Source organism: Lathamus discolor, chromosome 13 (assembly GCF_037157495.1).
Source record: "Lathamus discolor isolate bLatDis1 chromosome 13, bLatDis1.hap1, whole genome shotgun sequence".
NCBI classification, from domain to species: Eukaryota; Metazoa; Chordata; class Aves; order Psittaciformes; family Psittacidae; genus Lathamus; species Lathamus discolor.
In genome coordinates this window covers 2819827-2846147 of record NC_088896.1, presented here as the reverse complement: position 1 = coordinate 2846147, position 26321 = coordinate 2819827, and the positions used below count along the sequence as shown (strand labels likewise).

Below are 26321 nucleotides of genomic sequence, written 5' to 3'. Positions count from 1 at the left end.
GGAGGTTGTGAATGCTCCATCCCTGGCAGTGTTCAAGGCCAGGTTGGACAAAGCCTTGGGTGAGATGTTTTAGTGTGAGGTGTCCCTGCCCACGGCAGGGGGGTTGGAACTGGATGATCTTGAGGTCCTTTCCAAGCCTAACTATCCTATGATTCTATGTGTGTAGAGACTCAGGTCACACTGCTGGTGGACTGCGCTGCAAGGTGTATCTATCTGCCGCACTGTTTAGCCTATGTTTGGTATTCAAAACTGTACTACTGATGGCCTCCACAAGTCCTAGTGTTATATCCCTGCCAGATCTCCATCTTAGCTGCTCTGGATGCCCCTGAATTCTTGGAAGGGTATGCAGAGCTGCAAGTTTCACTTCTTTTGGAAATGGAGGAGGCAACACCTCAGCTCTCCAGATTGCCAATTCACAGTAGGACAATCATAAGCTTGATTCTAAAACTATTATACTATAAGTGGTTTGATTCCCTGAGCCTGCACAGTACATAGAGTTATTAACATTTTCCAGCTTTTCTCTGCAAGTCGAAAAGTTGAAAACAATTTTTGAAAATTAAAGCTGGGATTCATGGGCAGTTTCTCCAACCCCACAGCTGAAAATGTGAAAAAAAAAAAAGAAAAAAGGAATGTTACAAGAATTGTAGTAATACAAAATAACCACTGGTAACATCATTTTTTGTACATTTAGATCCTCCCTGATCCTGCACTGATAGCGCATATTTCACACAATATGCTCAGAAAGGATAAACCCAGCTATTACTGAGCTGATTCCTTCAAAGCAAGCTTCCTACATGAAGTTTTTCTGTGTTCTAGGCCATCTTTCAATGGTTTCATGAGGTGTGTATAAATATAAGTGTATTTATGGAGCTGGATTGCATTCTTGCAAAACCCCTGGCAAAATTCCCATGGAGTTTCAGGGGAACAGGATCAGCCCTTTAATGTTTTAATAATTTTCTGACTTCTGATTGGCTAAAGGGCAAGCTACAGTAAGCAGACTTTCTGTGAGGTTTAGAGTAAATTTTCTCTGCCTTTAATCAGAAAAAGCAAAACGCAGTTGGAGCCGAGCAAGCCTCAGACACTGCAGTAACTTCCTCTCTTATTTGTGAGAAGATTCACGAAACAGTTACACTCGTAAAAGAAGATATTTCAGCTCTTTTTTTCCCATGGGACAGGGTGATATAATTGATCTGTAGCAGAGTGAAATAGCAGCATATTGGGGACAAATTTATTAGAATGGGTATGGTGACACTTTTTGGTCTCTGTTCCAGCATGGGACTCTGGTCCAGAATCTCTCCTGCACCTGCGGGTTCTGTCATGATATTGTTCCTAGTGAAACAGGTAAGCTAATTCACTGACTAATAATGGACTGTATGAAAATGGATTCCTATCACATAATATTTTAACCTTCATAAACAGCATGTTTGTTTCAAAAGTAGTTCTGGCAGCAATATATATGTATTAAAAATGAATCATGAGAAGTGTTGATTGAGAAGCGGTAGAGTTTTGTATTAGAATTCACTTGAGGTCATTTATTACAATTTTCTTCTATTAATGCTCATTCTTACAGGGAATAAATTGTGTTTACATCTATTTATACAATCTCTTTTCTTAGCACTACTGATCAGTACTGAATTATACTTATTTTTCCATTTTCCTACCAAACATTAATACTCTTGTGAATCACAAGAGTTTATTTTCTACTGGTTTTTCTCTGTTCTGAAAACAACTTTGCTTTGTTTCTATCATCATCCTTTAGCCTTTGACTTGCACAAAGGGAGAACACTGAATCTCATACTTGTGAAATCTGGTGTTACTGGTTTCATTCTGCACCTCAGCTTCTTGCAGAAGGCTAGGAAATCTGTATGCAGTTTCTATTTTTATTCTTGTAGAAATCTATTAAACTATTCATTTCTCTTTTTTTCTAAGTCTGTTAAAAAAATCTGAAAGCTTCTTTGTAATGTTTTATGATTTGGAAGAGTTTCAGGTATTTAATGACAAAATATCTTTATGTAATTAACTTCAAGGGAATTTTCATGTATGCTTTTAATTATTATTATTTAATAATATCAGCCCTGGTATTTGATAAATTTAAGAAATAATTACCAACGTGTATTACATTTCAATTCATCCGAATAAAATTCCTACAGAGATTTAGGGTACAGCAAGAAGGTGTTTCTACTCACTTGTCCTTCCTTTAGCCAGATTACTAAGGAAACGGTTTTGCATGTACATGCTGTAGAGACTGTAATTGTGTTCCTAGATTTTATGAAGAAAAATTTAGCAAGAGACACATCTTCTGAGTGTTTTTAACACAAAATATTCCTAATGTGTTTGTACAATTGAAATCTGGGGCTTCTCTCACGTTAATGAATATAGAACTGAAATAACTCTCTGGTTTGCGAGACACCTGAAATTGGTAGGACATCTCTACCAAAGCACTGGTTCCATCAATGCCAACAGAAAATCTCCCAATTACTTCTGTGAAGTCAAAACTTCACAAGACTGTAAATCACGGTCAGTGACTTTGTCTTAGGGATTACTGTAACTTGTTTGTTCTGTTGCTTTCTATTGTATTTAATGAGACAGAAAAATTTAAAGAAACACCTTAAATCACCATATCCAGATTTTCCAACAAAAATCTCTTTAGATGTGAAAAGTATCAATCAGAATAAACCAGGATCGTGACTGAAATAATATGTAAATAATGAAGTTCTTATTTCTAGTTTATACCTAAATAGATTAATTTTTTCCTGTCCATGATAGCATAGTCTGAGTAAATAGAAAAAATTAATTTCCCTATTAATTTAGTAAAAGAAATTAAAAGGGTAAAATCCTGATTATGGTGCCGTCAGTCATGAAAAGATAAATTTAAACCAGTCTGTTTGCAACCTTGCAGGTCTGTTATTACAATCCATTTCCTACTTGTGAGCTTCAGGCTGCGTTTTCTGCTGCATCTAACATAAACAGGGGTGTCAACTTGGTGTAATCTGTGGGCTCTGAGCAGACCAAATGAATTGAAAGACCCTTCCAGAGAAGCTGGATTCCATTTCAGGATGGGTGAACTCTTGTGTGAGCAGGGTACCAGGCAGTTCATCTGCTATCAGTGAAACTTCAGATAGCTTGAAGTGAAGATATGCCCAGGTCAGAGCAAAAGGTCACAGGCTTTCTGAGCTTCTGCCTTGGACATTGGAGTTTAATTTCTTCTGAATCAGGAGTCCTGTTCAAATGCTAGTGGATGAATGTCAACTGAAACATAAAACTGAGATCAAAAGCCATGCCGAGCTGCATGCTGCTGCTGCTTAAGATCATGGTAATTCATCTGAAGGCTTGTATTTCTACTGCTAAGCATGCATTGTATCTCAATTTTTATAGCACTGAGTAGCCCAAAACTTAAGATCATAACAGAACCCCACTGGCTTCCGTAATCACAGACTCATGTGAGATGCAGAGAGCAATTTACCTGTTCTTCCCAGAGCATACCCCCAGAACTGGGCCTTCTCCCACACGTGGCCAAAGCAGAAAAAGCCCCCATGAACTCAGCAGTGATTTCTGTGCTCCTATTTGCCTGCACTGCAAACCCTCCTCTTTCTGAGACAGCTTGCACCCCTCTCTGAAGAATAATAGCAACGTGGATGTAAGATACAGAGGCAAGCCTGTCTCTTTGATTGTATCATTGAATCCTTTTCACTTAGACATATGGCATCAAGGTTTCCCACTTCCTTATTTCCCCTTCCCTCTTAAGGCTACTGCTTTATTCCCAGCTCACACAGTTTGCCTTCTCACTGACAGTGAATGGTGTTCTAGTGCACTTAGTGCAGAAAAGCCTTAACAGAAAACACTGACATCTGCTGTCTGGAGCACCTGCAGTAATCCTTTTCAAGACAGAAGGGGTAAGAAAGCTCATCTTCCTCATTCCAAGACACTGTCTTATTCCATATATATACATCCTCAAAGATTTTCTCCAGAGATCACTGCAGACAGAATAGTCCCATACAAACAGCAAGCTTGTCTTTTTTTAGCTACTTCTGGTGATCCCTGTGTAAGTAGCTGATGATCAGTTCACAAGTTGCTGACGTTCAAGCCATCATGGTTTGCTGTTGGATAGGTATATCATTTCTTTGATATAAATCCTTGTGGATTTCTTAGTCATTTAGTTTAATGATCCAGACCACTCAAGCACTTTGGTTACAGCTGGCAAATTTATCACCCTCTCTTTCGAGGTGCGATCGTCAAAGTTAGTCATACTATCGAGCCAGGGCTGCACCAGCGACAAATACTACTCCGTACAGGAGTACTGTCCCGTAAACCTTTTCAAGGTCCTCCATTGTATGTACAGCTCCAGGAACGACAAGTCTCCTGTACCGCAACACTGCCTGCAGGTGGTTCGTGTAACTTCATTTCTACAAATAAATATAAGTTCTCATGAATTTATATACATCCTCCACCTGCAGCTTCTAGGAATAAAATGCTGCATTAGGTCTATCACAGTGCATGCTCTGCAGAGGGGTTCGTGTTTCCCTGTGATTTAAATGGCCCTGGTCATAGTTTGCTCCCCTGTGAATTTCCAATCATCTGCCCATTTGTTGATTAATAATATAGGTCATTTTATATGCTCTTCTTCCTATATTTCAAATTAACCTTGAAGGTCAGCTGACGGCTCTTAATGATTTTGTCAGATGCAGCTCTGACTTCGTATAGACTTGACATGGTTTTTCATCAGCAAGTCTTAAAGCAGCTCACAGGTATTTACATCAATAGCGACCAGGCACTGGCTGACTGACCCAGAGCTTTGCAGAAGCTGGCAATTACCTAAGAAAGTGATGTGAAACTGTCATTTTTACCTGAACTGCTCCTTACTCTTGTTGAGCTTCACCATGACTGTATGGCAACCTCGTCTCCAAGGATGGAATGAAACAAGCAGGTAGCTGCTGTGAGGCTTTCCTTGTATTTCTGTGGCTGTTTAACGCATTTGTTTATTAGATACTGAAGTGTTACCCCTTAAATCAAGCCGTCTTTCTACAAATGCGTCATCTCCAATGTCTTTGCCTCTTCAGATGAGGTTCATTGACCGGGGAGCGTCTGAAGAGTCTTCCCTAGCTCCCAGCACTTTGAGGCCTACATGAGGGAAATGTCAAGGCACTTTTTATTTTGGAAACTTGCATTCCTTTCTCATGGCTGCTGTAAATATTCTCTCCTTATCTTGCAAGCCCATCAGAGGAAGAATAATTATAGTCTTTCTAGCCCCTGGAATTTGAAGTAGGGTGGCTGGATGTGAGCGGAGACACTAGAAGCAGAGTGTTGGGCAGGCAACATCTTACATAGCAAAACCAAGCATGAAATGGTGGCCTCGTGTCACTTAATAGTGTCCTCTGCGCTTGTTTTATAAGGAAGTAAGCATGATTATTTTTCCAACAAACACATGTTCAAAGAAAAAGATACAGGTAAAGTTCACAGCCATACACTGTCCTGGTTATTTATCTCAGCCCTTAGCATGTCACAAAGCTCAGGCAAGCTCAGGACAACCACATGTATGAAAGGTAATTTCCAAAGAGCGTCTAGTCCATTTTTCCCTAGAGAGCTGAAAAGCATCCTTTGGTGTAAGGACTGCTGCTGTTTAGAAAACTTATATTTAGTCTGCTCTACAGAATGTGGTCATTACAGTTGGTAACATTTTCAAAGAGTAGTGAATTTTGCATGGTTGGTGACTTACAGTCACAGTGCTCTTTGACTACTTGCCTGCCTCTCAAAGCTCTGATTTCAGACCAGCTGACATATTACACAGAGTCTGCTTAGACCGATGTTCTCTTCCCTGGATAAATAATGATCAAGTCATCATGATGACATTGAACTTCAAGCAGCATCTCGCATCATCCCTTCTCTACTGCTTTGCTCCTAAACGGGCATTTCTTCAACAGCCCAAATCTAATATGTCATCAAGCAATTTTGCATTTAACTCTTCTATTTTAAGCCATTCCTTTCCTAAAATGTAATTATTAGCTATGGCCCTCTTAAAGGCCTCTGCTGTCAGAGTGTTGTGTGATAAAGATGTGTCAGAAAGAGGGATATTTCCTGAGAGCAAGTTAAAATATGAGAGTCCTCTCGGGAGAGTTGCAACCCTCACGCCTATAAGGTGTATGCCACAGATGTCCACCACATTGCAAGCACATCAGTCACTACATATAAAATCATTGTTAAAATTTGTCTATGGCTGGGACTTTTTTTAACAGTAGAGCAGATTTAGGAGGTATTAGGAGTCATTTTATCAGTGGAGATTTATAGTGGAGGCATATTTAATTCTGTCTCCTGTGCTAGCAACAGTTGATCTGCATCCCTGATCCCACCCCTTCATGCTGACATCTAGGTCTCTTTCCTTTCTGCTTATCTGTTTCCAGTGCCAATGGAATGACTCAAGGTGAATATTTCCAAGCAGGGGTCCTAAGCCTTTTCTCCCACTCCCTTTTTGCACACCACTACCAATCCCCTCAACCTCTGTGTTTCTGCAGCCATGGTGCCATCCATACCTTATAAATACAGCAACCCTCACCTATACTACCTGCTAGAATGGGTCCATCAGAGCAAGTGCCCATTTAGACAACACACTTTGTTTGCTTCATCTGTGTTCTCAGCCTGTCTTCACCTGGAAAAGATGACAGTGGGTGACAGGACCAGTAGGACTCTGTGGAGTTAGAGTGGATTGGTCTTGCTTACAGAAGCACCTAAATGTGTTTGGGGACAGAAGCTTCCAGAACACAGCAGAGGGTGAGCAGTCAAAGAGAAAGAGCCAGAGCAAGAAGCCAGGAGCTCGCAGTGTAGGAGCAGCCAAGAGGAGCAGTCAGCTCTTGTAACTCCTGGGTTGATTTCCAGACACCAGAGGGACTCCACAGAATCTGCTGTCATTAAACTAAATCCAAAGTTGAGCCTGTCTTCAAGGGTACACTAGTAAAAGGGAAATCTCTCTTAAAGCACTTTCATTTCTATTCTCTCTAAACAGATCACATCAACCCCATTGTTCCAGATCATGTAGTCTCTAGAAATCTAGTTTTCAAAACGTAAATGAATTCTTGATCTCTTCTGGGTTGCCAATACAACAGCAAGGCCTAAACAAAATCAGCTTTGAAAAGATCTAAACAACAACGACAAAATATAGAAAATAAATGTACCTCCAAAAGCTCAGGATGTAAAAATCCATTTGTGTGAGATGTGATATGGAGACAATTCTGGCATGGGTAAAAAAAAAAATTCTCCATTTCCTTTTGTGAGAAAAGTTGAGGGCAAAACCTCTTCTTCCCTATGGACACAAGAGGACAGCAAAACTGTTCCTTGTCCTGGCAAAAAAGCAACATAGTTGGTGCAGATGGGCAAGTAAAACTAAGACTTACAATTGTGTAAGAAGGAAAAAATGCCAATGGCACAGTTACAGCTGCTGGAGAAAGAAATGGTATTTGAAGTGCTGGGCAGGAGTAGAGAATACACTAGACAAAAGGTGTAAGTAGTAAATAGTATTCCTTATGCACTACTCCCTTATTCATTTTTTTCATGTGATATTGAACCAGGAGTGCTTGATTACCTTAAAAATACCCCCAAAATAAACAGCCCTCAAAATTGTCATTGGGTTCTAAATTAATCTAGCAGAAACATGCATAAGTGAGACATATTGGCTGACCTTGGCATGAATTGACTGTAAAAAGCCTGGAAAGACTGTCAAATCTGTGAAGATAAGCATGCAGCTTCTGCAGTGGAGGACTGAAACACCCACGGTTTTGATGCACCCTCACAGGTCCTAGCAATCAAATATCTGTGTGGTTTTTTTTACAAGGGACTTTACACAAGTTGAATAGATTTCTGTGGTGATAAAGCACCATGGCAACGTATTTCTAACTCAGGCAAAGACAGCAGCTGAAGAAATTTCACTAATAGCTTCCTGGAGAAGAAAGGGGTCTGTCTTTACATCCCGCTTGCCTGCCATTCCTCCGTTCACCTCTCATCTCCTCTTAAATTTCTTATAATGGAAAGAACCACTAAAAGACCACAGGGTTCTCATTGATTTTCCTCACATTCAGTATATTCACTCACAGGCAAAAGCATCTCTGCTGGAAAAAACCACTGCTGGATGGAATAAATATAAACAAGAATGCTTGCAGATGCTGCAGGAATCAACTGTAGATACTGGTAAGGAAACAAACAGCACAAAAAAGCACCATGTTCGGTAGCACTGATTAATATGCAGATATCCTTTTACCTGCTTTGCAGAAGTGTGTGTCTGTAAGTTCTAAATGTAGAACAATCAGCTGTAATGACACATGCAAACATGCAACCGTGAAGTTAATGGCTCTCTTTGTCCTGAAACGTATTAGGTTCTCATATGTAAAACCAGATCATATACAGAAATGAACCACTGAACAGATGGTGCTGAGCTTCCGCTGTGGTGAGGCACTGGGTGCCTGGTCAAGAGGTAGCCGCCAATCATTATCAGTAAGAACCACTCACTTTGGATTAAGGAGTCCACTTTTCATTTCCCTTTTCGGCCTGAAGGAAGTCAAACCCACGTTCCTGGAAATTATGCTAACCACAGGAGAGCAGACCATCCAGGGAAGAGGAGACATCGTCCATTGCTATACTTTAGAAACTAAGCCATGGCAGACAAGAACCAAAAACACATGAGGCAAGACAGAGTCTGGTTTCTGCCCAGTCAAGGCAGCTGTGGAGCTGGTCTCACAGGACTGCTGATGCATTTTGCAATACAGTCGTTAGATTAATCAGCTGAGACACAGAGACCAGGTTGCCCCATGTTCACCTGGCACTTGTATCCATTAGCTTAAAGCCCGCTGTTTTTGATCCTGCCTCCATGGCTGAAGAGGGCAATGTCTTCTCTTGAAAAGTGACAGAGGGAAGAACTGAATCCACACATCCTACTTTTGGCCAAGTGCTCCGAGTTTTATGCTGTTTGGCCAAAAGGGATCTTCTGATCTGTGATTATTTCATTCTTAAGAGTATAAACACTTCTCACTGTCTTGAAGAAAGAATGACTCAGTTTGAGTAGCTGGAGAAGTTTGAGTAGCTGGGAATGAGGTGACTGCAGTCACCAAGGAAAGGTTAAGAGTAAAACTGTCCTGTGTGTACCTAATGACTATGGGCAGGTCTCTGCTCCTGTGTGCAAGTGATGCATTCGTGGTCATCTTGCTTGGTAGCTATCTCACCCAATCAACTGCACAGGGAGACTCCAGGATGATTTGTGAGCTCTGACATGGTCTAGAGGGATCTTAAGGTCCTTTCCAACCCAAACGATTCTCTGATTCTATGACTCACTTTGCTAATGGCAGTTGCACCAGTGTGCAACTTTGTTGGCCAGAACGCACGGTCTAAGATCAATGTGTGTATTTTTCATCACTCAAAATGCTTTTAAAAGTTGGAAGTCAATCCAAAGCAATGGCCTAGGAATTTAAAACTGCAGAAGAAAAACAAAAACCAAAAACAAACAAAAAAAAAAAAAGAGGTTTTCAGGCATAATTTCAAGCAGAAATTATGTGTTATGTTTTAAAGTTCCTTAAACTTTCCCAAAAATATTGAAATCCCTACCTTTCAAAGGTTTTTGAAAAGCAAAATGAAAGATGCCTCCTGTGAGTTAAGGAAACTCTTTCCAGTGATCCCATTCAAGAACAGGCGTTCTCTTCTTTCGACTGGATTAGGAGTTGCTGAAAACGAGACACTGGAACAGTGTGAAAGAAAAGTTTTCTAGGGTAAGAATATTTCTTTCACTGCTGAGGCGCTGGCACAGGGTGCCCAGAGAAGCTGTGGCTGCCCCATCCCTGGCAGTGCTCAAGGCCGGGTTGGACACAGGGGCTTGGAGCAAGCTGCTCCAGTGGAAGGGGTCCCTGCCTGTGGCAGGGGTTGGAGCTGGAGGAGCTTTAAGGTCCCTTCAACCCAAACCAGTCTGGGATTTTCCAATTCTAAGATGCTGGCAGTAGTCTAAGCTGAGAGCCAGTATCACAGGGCTCGTGAAAGGTGAAATATCTTCCATTTACCAGCAAAAAGTCTGTGGCATGTACAAAAAAAACATATCTGGAAGTTGTCTATTTGGACAAGAGGCCTCAGGATGACTTTGAGCAATACCTTTATATCATAATGAAGCATGTAAAAGATGCGGCTGTCATGCAGATCCAGGGAAGAAGGGCAGCAACCATTTCTGCACTGTGCACTGAGCACTGCACAGTGAACACACAAAGTGTGTCTGCTATACCTTGTAAATACCCTGGAGCAGCTTGCAGGTTAACTAGAACAGTACACAATGGTTTTCATGACGGTCCATTGTCTGAACAACTTCATGTAAAACCTCTATTTGCTTCTCTCCCCAGGAATACACTGTAATGGGACATTTGATCAATTTGTCTGTTGGCCTTACTCACCCCCAGGAAACGTCTCTGTTCCTTGTCCTTCGTATTTGCCATGGCTGGAAAATGGTAACGTGAAAGGGGTAACTTCTCTTCGAGTTTATGCCAGGAATCCAGCTGAAGGACAGACGGTCTTGTGTTTCTTGTCCCAGTGTCCTTTGATGTGTCCACGGGCTTTCTTGTCTCACCTCTTTTCTGAACTGAGGCACAAAATTGTTGTTGATGTTTAATGGTGTACTCTTTTTCCTCCATCTCTGTTTGCTACAGCTCCATACTGTCTGCTCTAAAGCAACATTTCCAAGATCATGGAACAGTACTGGCAGCAACAGCCTGGGGGTTCAGCTTTTTAGATTAAGCTTCTGGGGTCCCCACTGACCCCAAACATGAAACTCTCTCCCAGAAAACTGGAATACCCAAACAAAGCAGCAGCCCAGGCCGTCAGCCCTCCAGCAGGACAAAGCTGCACCACCAGGAAGTGGTGTGGTGATAAAACAAGCTTTCCAAGCAGCCTTTTCCTGGGGGGAGCGGAGCAGGAAGGCTCTCAAGAAGGGAAAACAAGCAATATCTGCAGGAGCAAAACAGTCTAAAAATCAAACAACATTCCCTTTGTTATAAAGAAATGAAAGAACATTCCTTACCTCTGCAGCCAAGCATTTCTGAATCCTGCTACAGCCTTTCCGTGGTTTTCTTAATTGCATTTCTGATGTCACTTGGAAGGATAACTTGTGTCCATGTCCTTTATAGGAAAATACTACAGGCTGCTTATCCTAGCTTTCTCCAGCCCAGTCCAAGCATGATTGGTTCTGTAGCACCATATTTGTCCTCGTTTTTGCTGCTAAACAGAAAGAGACCCAGCTTCTACCTAACCTCCCAAGCAACTGCTTCTGCCAACCATTTAGAACAAATTCAGCTCTTCATACTAAAATGAAAGCAACTTCCTTCCCTCCATGTAACAGAGGCTCTTTGCTTCTCTTTCCTGGCTACATTTCTGCAAAACAAACATGTAAGACATTGCACCAAGTTACAAAGCTTACAATTGTGTTCATAATGGGGAACACAACTGAGCTGCTGTGTTGCCACATTGTCTAGCATTATTATCCATGATACAGCACCTTAGGAGAAAAGGCACTAAAGACAGCCCAGCTGTCTGTCCTAGAGGACTGTGGTCCCCATTTCTATTGCCAGTCCCATTTCTCGTCTCCACACAGACCTCCTGCTCCATCACAGCAAGCTATACATCCAAAGCAGTTCCCTCAGATGCAGTTACCCTGAGCCAAATAAAACATTTTAGGTGCTACTGGAACCTTTGAACACTTTCTAATTAAAAAATGAATGAAAAAGCTCAGCTCTGATGAGAAACAAAAGGCAGATGTTGAGGAAACATCAAACCATCAGCCAGGGTCCCCACCCCGTTCTTCTGATGGAATGGGCAAGTTCTTAATTAGTATAAATGAGTGCAATGCAGTGAAAACCAGGAAAGCTTCACACCACCTGCTGATCAGGCCACAAAGCACATCAATGAAACACCAGGCACAGGTGTCTTAGAGAAAGAAAAATCATTCCCTAATCAAACCATAGTTCTCCTCGTACAATTTGGATTGCACAGTGCAGGCAATGCGCTACCCACACCTGGTGGAACTTAGGAGCTCAGTGATTAAATCTAGTGAGATAAAGGCTTTTCTTCTGGATGCAGTAACTATGTTTTCTTTATAAACAGCTAGTACATTGTGGGGACTTGTTTCTGTTAGATTATGCTTACACTTTGTCCTATGTAAACATGGCAAAATATATTGAAAAGACAAAAGAAAAGTTTTTTATTCTTTTTGGGGGGTAGGGTGGTGCTTATTGCTGTGGTGTAAGAGAGAAATCTTTAAAAAGCGTATGAAAGTGAAGTCTTTATTTTGACCCTTCAGGCTGAACCTCTGTTTACTTTCAGGAAGCGTAGGAAATGCATACAGAGTCTGCTTGGATGGAGGCACTTGGCAAACAAAGGAAAACTCCACAGACATTTGGCGTGATAGTTCAGAATGTTCTGAGAAAAATCATTTCCAAACCAACGTAAGTATGTTTTATTTAATGGTTTAATACTTCAATCTTCTCAATCCCTTCTTGGTTACTGATAAAAAGTTTCCACTGAATACCTGTGGAAGATGCTCAGATTGCATTTAGATAACCAAATGGAAACCTGTTATTTTATTTAGAAGAAGAGAAGGAGGAGGAAAGATTAAGGAGGGGGATTTCTGCTTTAGATTCCGCAGTTAATTTTCTCTTGAGAGAGCAGTATCCAAATGTCCTGAATTTCTCCTAATAAAACTAGCAAAAGTGCTACTTGACAAGCAAATAACTTAAATTCAAAACATCATAGCATCAGCCCCACATTGCTGTGGTGTGCTAAGGCCAGACACCTCTGTTCCCTGCAGCTTCCAAAGTACTTCATTGGGTGAACACTATTGCCATTTATCACTTCATTAAGTAACATTATTTTACTAAGTACTTTGCTAAATGCTATTAGTTCAGGGCCTTCATGTACTACTAAGGTTTTACTAAACTCTTTATATAGTGAGTACATGAACTTCCAGGCTAGCAGTTTATTTATACAAGCCCAATAAATATTCCTAAGTACTGAGAGTTTTCCATGGTTTGTTGACCATTCTGGATTGTGAATCTGTGGGTAGGAGACACATTAATTCATCTTGTGTGGCAGCAGGCACTTAAGCTGAAAGCTTTAACCAGCTCTCCTGCCAACACTACATGTGGTCTTGTACCTGTTATATTTAGGGGAAAGCCCCAGGATCTTAGAAATAACTCGGAGCTGGTATCTGCACACGTGGAAGGAATCGTCTTGACTTCATTTGCTTTGGTGTTGCAGAATTGTCACAGCCAAGATGATAACTCATGCTTTTTATTAGGTTGATGCCTGTTTGAATGATTTTATGGAGCAGCGACTAATGACTGTGCTATAGGAATCTCCTGCATCCACATTGCTCTCCCTGGTTGCTTTCACTCTCTCTGAGAGTTTCTACCAGTAGATACAGCTCACCCTTTCTATGCAGGTAGTACTCGTAGCATCAGGTAGCACTTGATTACAGTACTCGTAGTACAGGTAGTACTTGATGACAGACAGCTACTGGCAGGAAGACAGAGCTAAAATCCCTGGCACCAAGCAGTGAGACAATTCACAAAGAAAGCAGCAAAATCACTGAGGAAAAGACAAGGGTTCCAAGAAAATCTTGGCAGGCCAGATATGGATTAAGAAAGTTACATATCCTGTATCTCTACGTCGCCTCTGCAGAGCAGCTTTTCTTGACCTAGAAAAGCAATATAAAGGGATAAGAGGTAGACATAAGCAGCTAAATGGAAAAACTTAGCAGGAAGAAATGTTAAATAAAGCCAAGTGTAAAGTAAGTGCCCACCTTCCTCCTTGGAGTTCTAAATTTGCCATTCTGGACCACTATTAGTTTACGAATTAAGATTTATTCTTTTTCTTTGAGCTTGTGACAAAAGCCAGGCTATTTCAATGACCCCAGACAGAGCCACCTCTCAAAATCGTACAGCTGCTCTGTAAGTGTGCCCCTAGGTTACACACTTGTGTGTAAAAGTTGAAGTGAGTTGATCTCTGCAATTATTGAACCATCGGGATCCGTTTAGTGCATGTAATCATGGCAATGATTAGCTGTAGTCAGAGGATGAGTGGTGTTTGTGCAGGAGCAATCTGGAAGTGAGACCATGAGCACCTTAGCATTTAAAAGGAAACTAAGGCTGCCTGCAAGTGCCTCTGTCATGCAGGGGTTCCACAAGGCAGTGCAGGCAGCAGAAACCTGCCCTGGCAACCTTGCAACACGAAGAAGTTGGACTCAAGCTGCTGAGCTGTGTTCATGCTCTGCCCACCTGCCTGCATAACACATTTTTCTCCTTTGCTCCTAGGAAGAAGAACATAGATTACTTACCACTTTACAGCTATTGTACACTATAGGATATTATTTTTCCCTCATCTCACTTGTATTGGCTCTCCTTATACTTTCTTTACTCAGGTTAGTACAAATTTACCTGCATTTTTAAAGTACAGACCCCAGTATGCACATTCCTTTTCTCATGTAATTGAATTTATTGCATAACTGCCTATGGAAATAACTTATATTTTCCTAATAAGCATTATAAAAGCAGTTCTTAAGCAAATCCATTGATGGCAACAATATGAATACAACTGTACTTCTTTATTTCTGCAACTTAAATCATTTCAAAGGATTCGTGCTTCATCTTTTCTCCCACAGAAAACTCCACTGCACAAGAAACTACATCCATATGAATTTATTTGCATCTTTTATCTTGCGTGCCACGGCAGTTCTTATAAAAGACACTGTATACTACAATATTTACTCCAAAAGACCAAATGATGAAACCGGATGGATATTATACCTCAGTCCAGAGGTAATTTGGTAGTTCATTGCTAATAGTAAATGTGCACTGCTAGTGGCCATTAACAGTTAGTTTTGGACGCTTGCTACATGGGAGCAAGATTTGAATGGTGAAATTTCCCTGATGCAACTTAGGGTAATCAAGAAAAAAAATCTGATTTGATAAATTGTAATGGATTGATTTTATATGAATCCTTGTATAATAATAAGTTACTAGTAATTAATATGTTATTAATATTAATAGTTAGAAGCACACAATTAAGCAAAACTACTTACACCTGTATTTTATAGGAAGAAATCTATATATTTCTTTGGCACATATACACCACTGTGTTTATTCACTTTTGGTATGCATAGCACAAAGCAGGGCGCACGAAGCAATGCACACATATCTTGCTTTTAAGACGGTGTTATCAAACAATGTATTTGCTGTGGAAGAACACTGAGACAAAAATAGTTTAAAGGCTTTTCTGGACTAGGAAAACGTTCTCATTTCTTACACTTATTTACAGAATGGAATAACAGCATCTCTCGTTTGCACTATGATTTATCCTAAAGAAGGATAAATCATAGTTGTGTGGTATTGTACTAATATGGTTTGCTCAAATCAAGACAAAATTACCTGCAAGATGTTAATGGGGGCTATGAATTTAATAGCTCATTAGTATAAATTCTGATATAAAGATCATGTCAAAGAACACATCCCCCAGCCTACGTGGCCACTCTCTCCTACTTATCACCTCTACTCAAACTCTCTGATAATGTAGAAAGAAGCCTTTAAACTGTTGCACTCCAGCCTCTCTCAAGCAGCAAGGATAGCCTTGAGATACGTGACCAAACCACAGTTGTAGCACAGCCACTGATAGCTTTAAACTGGTTGCTAAAGTAACAAAAGAAACCCAGGAGTTGTCAGAGCTTTTATATATTAACAATGATTCCTGGTCTCTCATTTCCACAGATTGTAATAATTTGCAGGACTGCCCAGTTTTTCATGCATTACTTTGTTGGGGCAAATTATTTTTGGCTATTAGTAGAAGGAATTTATCTGCATACGTTATTGATAACTGTAGTACTCTCTGAAAGGCGGCTGCTACAGACCTATATCGTGATAGGGTGGGGTAAGTACATGACAGTTTCCAAGTTCTTGTTTCTGTGGTGCTGTTTTGAGTCAGTGGCAGATACTTTGTAATGAAGAAAGAAAAGAACTTAATTTCTCTGTTCCCCCTTGCATTCCTCTTTAAGGATCCCTTCTGCTATATTAATATGCCTGTACTAGCATACAAGCTGCTGACACACCAAGACCACTGTCTTTCACCCTGGTTAGTGTTATCTCATTGATTTCTCTTCTCACCTCTCTATATCCAGTTGTTGCTTAGATCACCAGCTTGTTGGAATAGAGACCAATAATCTGATTCCTTGTTCAAGCTGCAGCAGGACAAGTCTGTTAAGAAACTTGCTCACTACTGTGAAAGTATAAATAATGATCATCTCCCTGCTGGTCCCCTTCCAGGCAAGCACCTGCCTTTCATAGCTTTCATGCCGTGTGCTTGTGATTGAAGCTTGTGCCTGTGTATTTATAGACTGGAATAGTGCAGTAATCCTTTATTTCTTGGGGGGGTTCGGTCTGGAGTCTTATGATTTCCTGGGAGGGGGAGAGGGGGCAGCAATAGGGACCATGCATTATCCTTATGGGGTCCAGGAAAGGTAAGCCAGGGTAACAAGCCTTTGTTAGTTCTTTTCATTAATTAGAGAGACTTTCATGCCTCCACTGAGAACTCCTTAAGGTTCAACAAATGAAAACGTTAACACTTGGTGCCTTAGGTGAGGCCTCGAGTGCAAATTGTTTTGGATTCTCAGGGTCAGGAATTTAGATTTGGGCAGGCCAGCAGCGTATATGTGTGTGTATATATATGTGTGTATATATATATGTGTGTTATATATACATACATATATTTCAGCCTGAAAATGCAAGATTTAACAATACACTGAAATCTCTCTGGTTTTTTTTTTTTAATTTGATCTACAGATGGAGAAAGCCAGAATCAGGTTGATTTTTATATGGTTCTAAGTAGAAGACTGAAAGCATATGTTTTTGCACACATAGTACTGTAACATACCTGTGTTTCGTACGAACCATTCTGAAAGCTTGGCTGTAACTGCCTCCTTTCCTTTTCAGTTGTTCCTATCCTGTTTGTGGGCCCTTGGGGAATAAGCAGGTCAAAACTGGAGAACACAGGGTAGGTTACTAAATAAAATGTGCCTTAGAATATTGGCTTTCTCTGTGCTTCATTTTTCTGGAAGCCCCTGACAGTAATTGACACAAGTATGGACTACTAGATTATGTTAAGATTATACAGCACCTATCAATAGTTGTTACACTTTCTAGGTTATCTTTAGTATTTTATATAAAAATACTTCTAGGAAGCCTCAGATTTACTTATGCATAAATCAGGAAGTAGAATGAACACTCACTGTACCTGAAATGAAAGCTGTGGCATGCAGTGTTCATCCACTTAGATGAAGGAAATTGTCAGCACAAATGTAGCCTTCATGGAGAGCATCGTGTTAGTAAGAAAAGGAGACCAGTGCTTTCCTTGGTGACAACCCACACTTTGAGATTAATTAGTGTTCATTCCCATTTTGAAAATACAGAAATTGTTACGGAGGATTATGTCAAAACCTGGTATTTACTAAAAACTTATATGTGTTCAGCATGAATGAATAATAATGGAGTAACTTCCATTAGTAAGCATCATTTTTCTAGTCTTCTGGTCTTCAATGACACTGTTAAACTTTGGGGTTTATGTATGATTTCTTTTGTTCCCTTTTTTTTATTAATGGTTCTTAGTGAGTTGTGTTTTGGGGCATCAATACAGTTATTAAGCAACAACATCAAGAACCAAATCACAATTACGGTCTCGTAGGGTTAGATGCTATATAAACTATAAATGACAAGCCAAGATCCCACAGAGTTTCAGGTTAATTAGCAAGGAGGAACATGTGCATATGAAACAGGTTAGAGCAGGAGGAAAGGAGGCAGCTTCAAGGAAACTATGCATATTTTTTAGCAGGTCAAGAACCATGACTGTAATTCATAGTCTACCCGTTCCCAGTTTTTAATGGATAAATGTCAGTAGGATGAATTCCATTACGAAAGCTTGCTGCCATGTACAGTTCTGGTGTGGATTCATAGACTGTAAGTTTGCCAGATAGCACTGAAGTTTGCAGCCTAGGGAAGCCTCTCTCAACATCCTGATGGGAATACCTTCAGAATAAATCAATTACAGTTGCTGGTGAAACTTCCCAGTTTTATGCCATTTGTCCTGGATGCCAACTGCAAAAGTTGAACTTTGTTAGCTTCCTTTTAAAATATATACTTAGGCTGTCTAAGCTTTGTATGGAAATTATGTGGTGATACTTCATTTTTCAGCTGCTGGGGAACAAATGAACACATGGGAATCTGGTGGATTATCCGAGGACCAATGCTGTTTTCCATTGCAGTAAGAATTATTTAATCTGTTTCTAATATCATGCTTAAGTGTGGTTGTCCTTTGTGGCCCTTTCTCCAAGTATAATCCAATTCCTGGATTAGGAAAGATGAGACAGAAAAAATGCAGTAAATGAATTACTGTGGGCGGGTGGGCTTAGCTTCCTTTCTGGCTATCTGCAAACAAAAAAGATTTCAGTGTCAACCTCTCAGAACACTTTATCTGTGCAGCGAATTCTGCACAGCTCCATCTATATCAAAGATGGAGCCTTTTGCTGCTTTCATTTTTTCTCTTCTCATATTTTTACCCTCGGTTTTTCCAGTGAGAAGGTGACTAAGGAGAGTCATCTCATGTGGTGAGCATCTCTAGAAAGCTCCACATTCTCTATAGATAATGGTCTGGTGCTAACAGGGATGCAGAGAAGTAGCAGGAGGCACCCAATGGCTGATGCTCATGGGCAGAAAGCATTCACCTTATGAAAAGAACTGAAGCATTTCGAGAGTGTGATACAAGGCTTTTTTCTTAAACAAATGCAAGGAAAAAAAAGTACATCTGAGATGTGGTGATAACAAAGAGATGGAAATAGCATCATCAAAGCAATGCATGAGGATGTGATTATGAACACAATTTTGATAGGTGGGATTATGCTGCGTGTTCAGAACACCTTATATTCTCATGCAGTTAGTTGGTTTTGCCCCTTCGTTTTTCATTGTAATTAATGTAATTTTTGCCCCTGAATATTTTGGAGCAAGAAAGATAGCGTTTCCTGCTACAGACCAATACACAGACATATTGAGGTGGACATAAAGTGGCAGAAAGGATCAATTTTTGTTCAAATATCCCTCTAATTGAAGTTGGCAAAAAGAGAGGTCACCTTAAATTTATATGTTAATAATAGATAGACACACACATATGTTATTCCTTTAATATAATCTTAAATTCCTGCTCTTTTCTGTTACATTTTGGGATATGCCTTGGTACTATTTCAGAGCCAGATAGCCCCAGCAGTTAAATTTATTCTGAGCATGTACCCTCTGATCATCACCTCCCAGCAATGTGCATAGAGGAGCAGGCTCATCTTCTTCCTGGGATGACGTTCTTAAACCTAACTGCCTGTCTGTTGCGTACTGGCTGGGATAGAGTTAATTTTCTTCTCCTCCCTGGAGAAGGAGGTGGTGACGGTGAGCTAGTGGCTGGATGGAGCTTATTTGCCTGCAAACCTAACTCCAAAACCAGTTGGACTTAAGACTACTCTGGTGAGGAGCTTTCTCGTCTAACAGAGCTTGAGTAAGTGCTCCCTAAAGCAAGGACCAGAACACAGAAACCCCACTTCTACCTTCTCTTTTATTCTCTGCTATGCTGAGAACCATATTTCTTGCTGCATAGCAGTCCCATGGAGGTAGCTGAGAGCACAACCAGAGCTGTTTTGAGCATTCTCCCGAGAAGGATTGGTTGGAATTGACTCCTGGAGTTCTCCAACTCAGCTACTCGCTCCAAGCAGGATGACTGCTAACAACAGATCAGGCCAGCCACAGCTTTGTCTAGCCAGGTTCTGAGATGTCCCAAGAATGGAGATTCCAGCACCTCCCTGGTCAGGCTGTGCCAGGGCTATCCTGACTTCCTAGAGTAAAGCACTTTCCTGATTTCTGACCTGGATGTACCAAGCAGGATGCGGCTATTGGCCCTTGTTTTATTGTCTGTAACTTCTAGGAGGAAAGTAAAAAGCTGCCTGACATTACAACCACAACTGCATATTGGTTAGTCGGTGACAGGTTTTACACGTGTTTAATATCAATTTCACATTCTTTAAGGGTGATGAGGCACTGGAATGGGTTGCTCAGGGAAGTTGTGAATGCTCCATCCCTGGTGGTGTTGAAGGCCAGGCTAGACAGAGCCTTGGGTGAGATGGTTTAGTGGGAGGTGTCCCTGCCCACAGCAGGGGGTTGGAACTGGATGATCTTAAGGTCCTTTCCAACCCTAACTATTCTATGATTCTATTTATTTCACAGCTGTATGAGTAGTGTCATAGCATTTATTGTAAGTAACCAATATGTCTTTTCTTTAAAGGTTAACTTTGGCATCTTCTTAAAAATTCTCAGGATGCTGATTTCCAAGCTAAAAGCTCAGCAAATGAGCTTTCATGACTACAAATACAGGTATGTAATAAACAACAAAAAAGTCCTAGCCCCCTTTTTAATCTCTCACAATATCAGGAGGTTGCCTGTTTGCCCTGGCAGATCAGACATTTACTTACCACCACGAGGTGTAGCAGATTCAGAGAGTGATATAGGAAAGCCATCTGGAGAAACATTTTCTTACCTGAGAGGCAATGGCAGGTCTGTGACTGTGTCCTGGGTATTAAGGGCGTTTTCTCAAGGACTTAGCAATGCAGTAAAATCTCTGCTCTCGGGTATCCTCATTGTACACCCATGGCCTCTATCGCTGTGACACATTTCTTTCCTTGAGTGTGTGACTAAACATCCTCAAAGAAAAAAGATGGAGAAGATTAAGTGACATTAGCATTGCTCATCTACCTTTTTTGATAGACACCGACTAAAGATGTTCGTGTTCTTCTTGTAAACCCAAATGAGAATATTATCCTTAGTCTGCACTCCTGTGGGCCCTGGTATGGGCTCTCTGGCTAGAGCCTCAATGGTACTTCATGTCTTATGAAAAGTCCTGGACCTGGCCTTTGCATAAAGGGCAGCTTTTTGGCCTCCCCACTTTTTGGGACCAGCCAAGACCGTCTGCTCTGCAAGGAGCTGAGGGTGCAGTGAAAGCTGCACTTAAATAATGGAAACCTGAGGATTTGTTAACTGCTTTCTACATCCCAGTTCTTTACAGTTCTCAGTATCTTGAATCAAAGCATTGTGGACCTCTGTCAGCTACTACAGTCCTGACTTGATATTTTATTGTCTAACAGGACTGGGCAGGGGGATAGAAATTCCACTTCTAACTTCCTATTAAATCCCTAAGAAGAAGTGTATTTCCATTTCCCTTAAACATTCAAGGATGAAAAGATCTTAGATATATTCTGCGGATTGCTGTGATGGTAGTCCCAGACAGCAGCATTTAACATGTTTTGTGTTGCATTCTCTTTTCTATTGCTTATAGTTTTGCTGTATTTTCTAAGATTCAAGCTATTACTTACAATGCAAGTCTCCTTCGGGACTCACTTTTTAGCTCCCTTCTTGCATCCATGCAAACACGTTCTCAGACTTCTCACAGAAGATGGTCTTCCATAAAAAATCATTGTGCTTTTTAAAAGTAGACGACTGCTGAAAGTACCACAGAAACCTTCTATGCAGCTACACAGAGCTTCCGCAGTGGCAGGAAGGCCTCAGAGCCCTCTTAACAGATTGCTCATATATAGCTATATAAATACTTTTTGGTTACCGAGCAATGTAAGCTTGATGATCATGGCCTTTCTGTTCAATATAAAGTTTCTAACTTTTCACCTTAAGCCCAAAGCCAGGATTCATTCCTGTACAGACTGCTCCAAAATTCGCATCTGGGAACTTGTCCTCAAAATCACAAAATTCCTAAAATTCGAGGAAGTATTTCTGGAATCATTTATTTGTAGCTGAATATTTGATATTTTTTTTTTTTTGAACCAAAGATGTTGAAAACCCACTCCCATCAAACATTTTCTTTTTAAGATTGGCAAGATCTACACTTGTGCTGATCCCACTATTGGGAATCCATGAATTTGTATTTACTTTCATCACTGACGAGCAGGTGGAAGGACTTTCAAGACATATAAGACTTTTCATTCAGCTGACAATGAGCTCGTTTCATGTAAGTACCATTTTGCAAGTATTGGTTTTAGGGGTCATAGATCTACGTACATATGTGGCCCACCGCAGATACACAGCATTCTTATTTAATATTATATTCCAAGGTCTAGTGTCTCTAAATACACTATTACAGTGACAAGATAAAAAGAAATTCCAAACCTGCATGTTGAAAATATGGTAGTGTTCTCCTAAAGGTGGATTTGTTACCTGGTGTGCAAGAGACCAATTGCCACACATTCAGCAGAGATGCTGCTTTTGATTCAGGTGGGTGCTTGGTGGCTTCCCACAGACCAAGCACACGCTACGAGGGCTTCTTCGGTACATTCATACTCAAAAGTTACAGGGTAGTACGCTCTCGGCTACAATGATTGCTCAGGAATTTACATCTAATTAGATGTTAGATTAGATGGTGTTAGAGCACATGTTCCTCAGTTAGACATATCCTTACTTGGAGAGCCTGCAGTAACTCGATGTTATTTTAAGAATCAGTTTAAGTGAAAACGTAATTTACTGGCTCGTCCAAAGAAAGCTGACACAGAAGCGAGCTTGCCCATCCCTGCTAGAAAACACAAACTTCATTCCTTCTGGAGGAACGTGCACGTGCTCAGCTGCATGGCACACTTTAGAAGCAAAACTTCTCTTCAAAATACCCAGAGATCTTCGACAATGTTTATTGCAGATTCTCTTCTTGAGCTGCAGCCTTATTTGAGAAGGGATTAGCTAAAAAGCACATAAACTGTACACATTGCAGTTGTTTAGTCTGTAAATCTTCTCAGTAGTTTTCAAAAGCAGTTAAACTGTTTTGTTAAAGAAAAACAATTACCCCTGGGAGCTCAGCTGGAGGCTTTAACTCCAATGTGTTCAAACAGCACAGAATTAAATCCTCAGTAGGAGTTCTGCTGCAGATATGCTGCTGCTTCTCTATAGAAAATGGAGCAATTGAAACATCTTTGCTCACTTGGTGCATGCAGGAAAAAATACTGGTCTCTGGTGGATAAAGGCCATTATTTAATGGGTTATTTATCATGTTGCTATTGTCCATAGGGCTGAAGAACAATTAATTCTGAGGCTTACACATGCACCTATCCTTTCCCATTGGTTATTATGCTAATGATCTTTTCTGAATTCTTTGGTGGTTCTTTTTCCATCACGCTATGGTGATTTTAAAAATAGGAGTGATGGCACATGGGCAAGATTCCCAAGTATGAAGTTCCATGTATGGCATTAAATAAATCGGGATATAAAACTAGCATCAAACATCAGCTGAATTTTCCACCTTCTGGAATGATTTTACAGTGCTTCTGCCCATCGCTGCATGCTCTGATCTAGCAGCAGCAGTGAACTAAATTCATACAGGTATTTACAGCTTGGATTCAATGTAGCACTGGCACAATGTCCTCTCCTAATCTGCTGAGTTTCTACATTTCTGGGAGTTGGTATCATCAGGCTTAGTGGTCAGAGGACTGAACAGCACCGTGTAGTTTAGATGCTGTTTTCTGCTTGTGGTGCTTGTAGAGCCAAATACAGAGTTGATAGAACACGAAAAACCTCCACCCAGTTAGAGGCATTTTCATGGACTTTCTATCCTCAAAAGAGAACTGTCTCTAGGTGCAGAAGCAGTTCTGGATAAAAACCTATATTTTAAGCTATTAAATTTGTATTTATCCATCAGAACATCTCTCTATGGATTCAGTCTCCTATAATTCTATTCTAAAATTTATCTCTATAGTAAAATATCATCTACTATAAACTCTAATGACCACAGGATTTTGAGTTTGGTGGTGGGTTCTTTTTTTTTTTGTTTGCTTCTTTTTTTATTTCTGTGAAGTAATTCAGATGGAAAGGATCATTTAAAAGTCACGTTGATAAATACCATGTCAAAATTGCCTACATCACGCTAACCGTAACCCAGGTGAAACATGAAATATAGTAAAAATACATGAAAGAAGCAATCCTGATTGCCATTTCTCCTGCTCCCATTTCCACTGATGTGGCAGACAAACTGTTCTTTTTCATACTTACTGCATGAAGGAATTAATGGCTCCAAACCTTTCGGGATAGCTAGAAAATTAACAGTATGCTCCAAATGCTATTGGTTAATGCTAGATATAATAAAAGATATTATATATGTGAGATTCTTTTTAAGTTTTTGTCTGAGAAAAACGCTTCTGGAAAAGCAGGAGTGTGAGAGCAATTGAATGATGTCAGTTGTATCAGATGGGGTTACGACACCTTTTACTTGCGATGTGAACATTGCCTGGGGACTGATAGTCAACAGTACTTACTCTTTTCATCAGAGCTCGTGCCACAGATGTGTTTAGACGTACCAAAGGAAGTGCATTTCCTGAAGCAATGGTAATAAATCTGCATATCTGTGCCAGGCTGTTGGGCTGAGATGCATGGAAGCTGTTTTGATCTGAGATCAAATATAGACCGAAGAGGAAAATGGAAAGAGTAATTTTGGAATTAGTTTAAAACAAGTTTAATCTCTAGGATTTAATGTTTTTTAAAGGTGTTTATTTAAATTGATTTCAAAGGAAAAATGGCACCACAGAATAGCCGTAACACTTCAGACAGCTGAGCCTTAAACAAGCACTAATCACTTAATATGTTACTCAGTTTTAAAAACCACCCAAATGAGATCCCTCAGTAGTCTCATCTGTAAATTCAAACATGCACATGGTTTATATGAGGCCCCAAGCTGCATTTTCTTGCTTAACTATGTTTATAAATAGCAGAAGTCATGGTATAACAGCAGTAGTTTGAAAAAAAATATTGTGTGGTGGCAAAATGAAGATAATATGGAAGATCAAACTTTATAATGTCTGTTCTTCAGCATCTGTACCAAATGTGCCCTACATTTGCTAAGGCACTATATGAAAGCAAGTTAATGGGTACTTCAGTAGTAAGTAAATACAGGTGACTAGCTTCCTTTCTGAAAATTAAGCAGCACTGTTTATACTTACGCTTTAATGCTAATGTCATCTTTAAACTAAAGCTTTGGGTGTTTCCAGTACACTCTAACTTTTTCCTCTTGCTGTCTTTCTCTTCCAGGGTTTTTTTGTAGCAGTTTTATATTGCTTTGCTAACGGAGAGGTAAGAGAATGCAACGAGTTTTTAGTTGTTTAGTAAAGTGTATTAGTGACACCAAGAAGGATGAACCCACTGCCTAACTCTGCTTATTAGAGAGCATGCGTGTATTCTTTTGACCTGGTGTTAGTGCTTTGGATGAAGATTAACAGCATGCACTCTGGCAGGTTTGGGATTCAAATGCAGTTCTGCAGTTCTACAGTTCTTCTCATTTTACAATTAGCATTTGGGTTAGTGGGCTGCAGGGTGGTCACAAGACATCACAGTGGACAAGCTGTTTTCTTCTTCCCCCAGGTGAAAGCAGAGCTCCAGAAGCAGTGGTCCCGCTTCCTGCTGGCAGATCCCTTTGGATGTAAACTCTGCTTTCTTGGGGAAAACATCAAATACCTCAGGAAATGTTCACAGAAACGAAAGAAGCAGCACCTGAGTAGCAAATACCACTTGTGCCTGGAGGCAAGTGAGCCCTGGGGCATGCAGCTCCAGCAGGTATTAGTGAAGCAGAGGACAGATCTCAGCCCAGAGCCAGGCTCTGCTCTTCCATCTTGTCCTCGGGCAAGCATGTCAGACAGCAGCGAAGGAGAAGTCACCACTGGAGAGACAACTGAAGAAGTCTTTGAAGAAAGTGAGATTTAGAAAGCTGTCCACCAGTACAGCACCTTCCAACAGCCACAGCATTTTGAAAGATGTTCTCTCATCCCCAGACTGTACACACCTTTGGGATGTGCAATGCAAGGAGGAAGCAGTTAATACATCTGTCCCAGTTTTCTTAATCTGAGAAAAATGTTGTTCTGGATGTTACTAAGCTATGTGGCTGCGGTAGAAGAGGTTTAATGGATCAAAAAATGCTTTGAATTGACTGGTCTGGAAGATAATTCATGCTGAAAGAAATGTACACTGTGGAGCAGGATGTACTTTGGAAACGAGTAGACTCTGGACACACACATTGTCTCCTGGTAGCTTGAATGCCATTTTACTCACATGATAGAGAAGTTGTTTTATCTTTCCTAAGTGTAAATGTCGTATGTAAATATGTCATAAATAGATGTGTGTGTGTAAGACTCTTCTCTCTGCAGCCTGAAATCCCCCATCTCAAAAAAACAGTTTCAGGTCAATCCAAACACTTGTTGTTTAAGCAAAATG

General features: G+C 40.5%; 1 protein-coding gene across 1 annotated transcript; it reads left to right on the top strand.

The window, feature by feature from the left end:
• Positions 1-1236: 1236 nt before the first annotated feature.
• GLP2R (glucagon like peptide 2 receptor) lies at positions 1237-26321 on the top strand. Its single transcript, XM_065693829.1, has 13 exons — positions 1237-1341; positions 8079-8172; positions 10356-10460; positions 12328-12449; positions 14316-14422; positions 14663-14819; positions 15765-15924; positions 16983-17043; positions 18237-18306; positions 20362-20450; positions 21954-22092; positions 25146-25187; positions 25476-26321. Exons 1-13 carry the CDS (start codon positions 1237-1239, stop codon positions 25812-25814), a joined length of 1590 nt encoding a protein of 529 aa, XP_065549901.1. The 3' UTR covers positions 25815-26321.

Excerpts from the sequence above, each read along its gene's own strand:
- GLP2R (XM_065693829.1), top strand. The coding sequence starts at position 1,237 with ATGGGTATGGTGACACTTTTTGGTCTCTGTTCCAGCATGGGACTCTGG. Across the intron at positions 14,820-15,764 it reads TATTATACCTCAGTCCAGAG|ATTGTAATAATTTGCAGGAC; the intron begins GTAATTTGGTAG and ends TCATTTCCACAG. Across the intron at positions 20,451-21,953 it reads TTTCATGACTACAAATACAG|ATTGGCAAGATCTACACTTG; the intron begins GTATGTAATAAA and ends TTTCTTTTTAAG.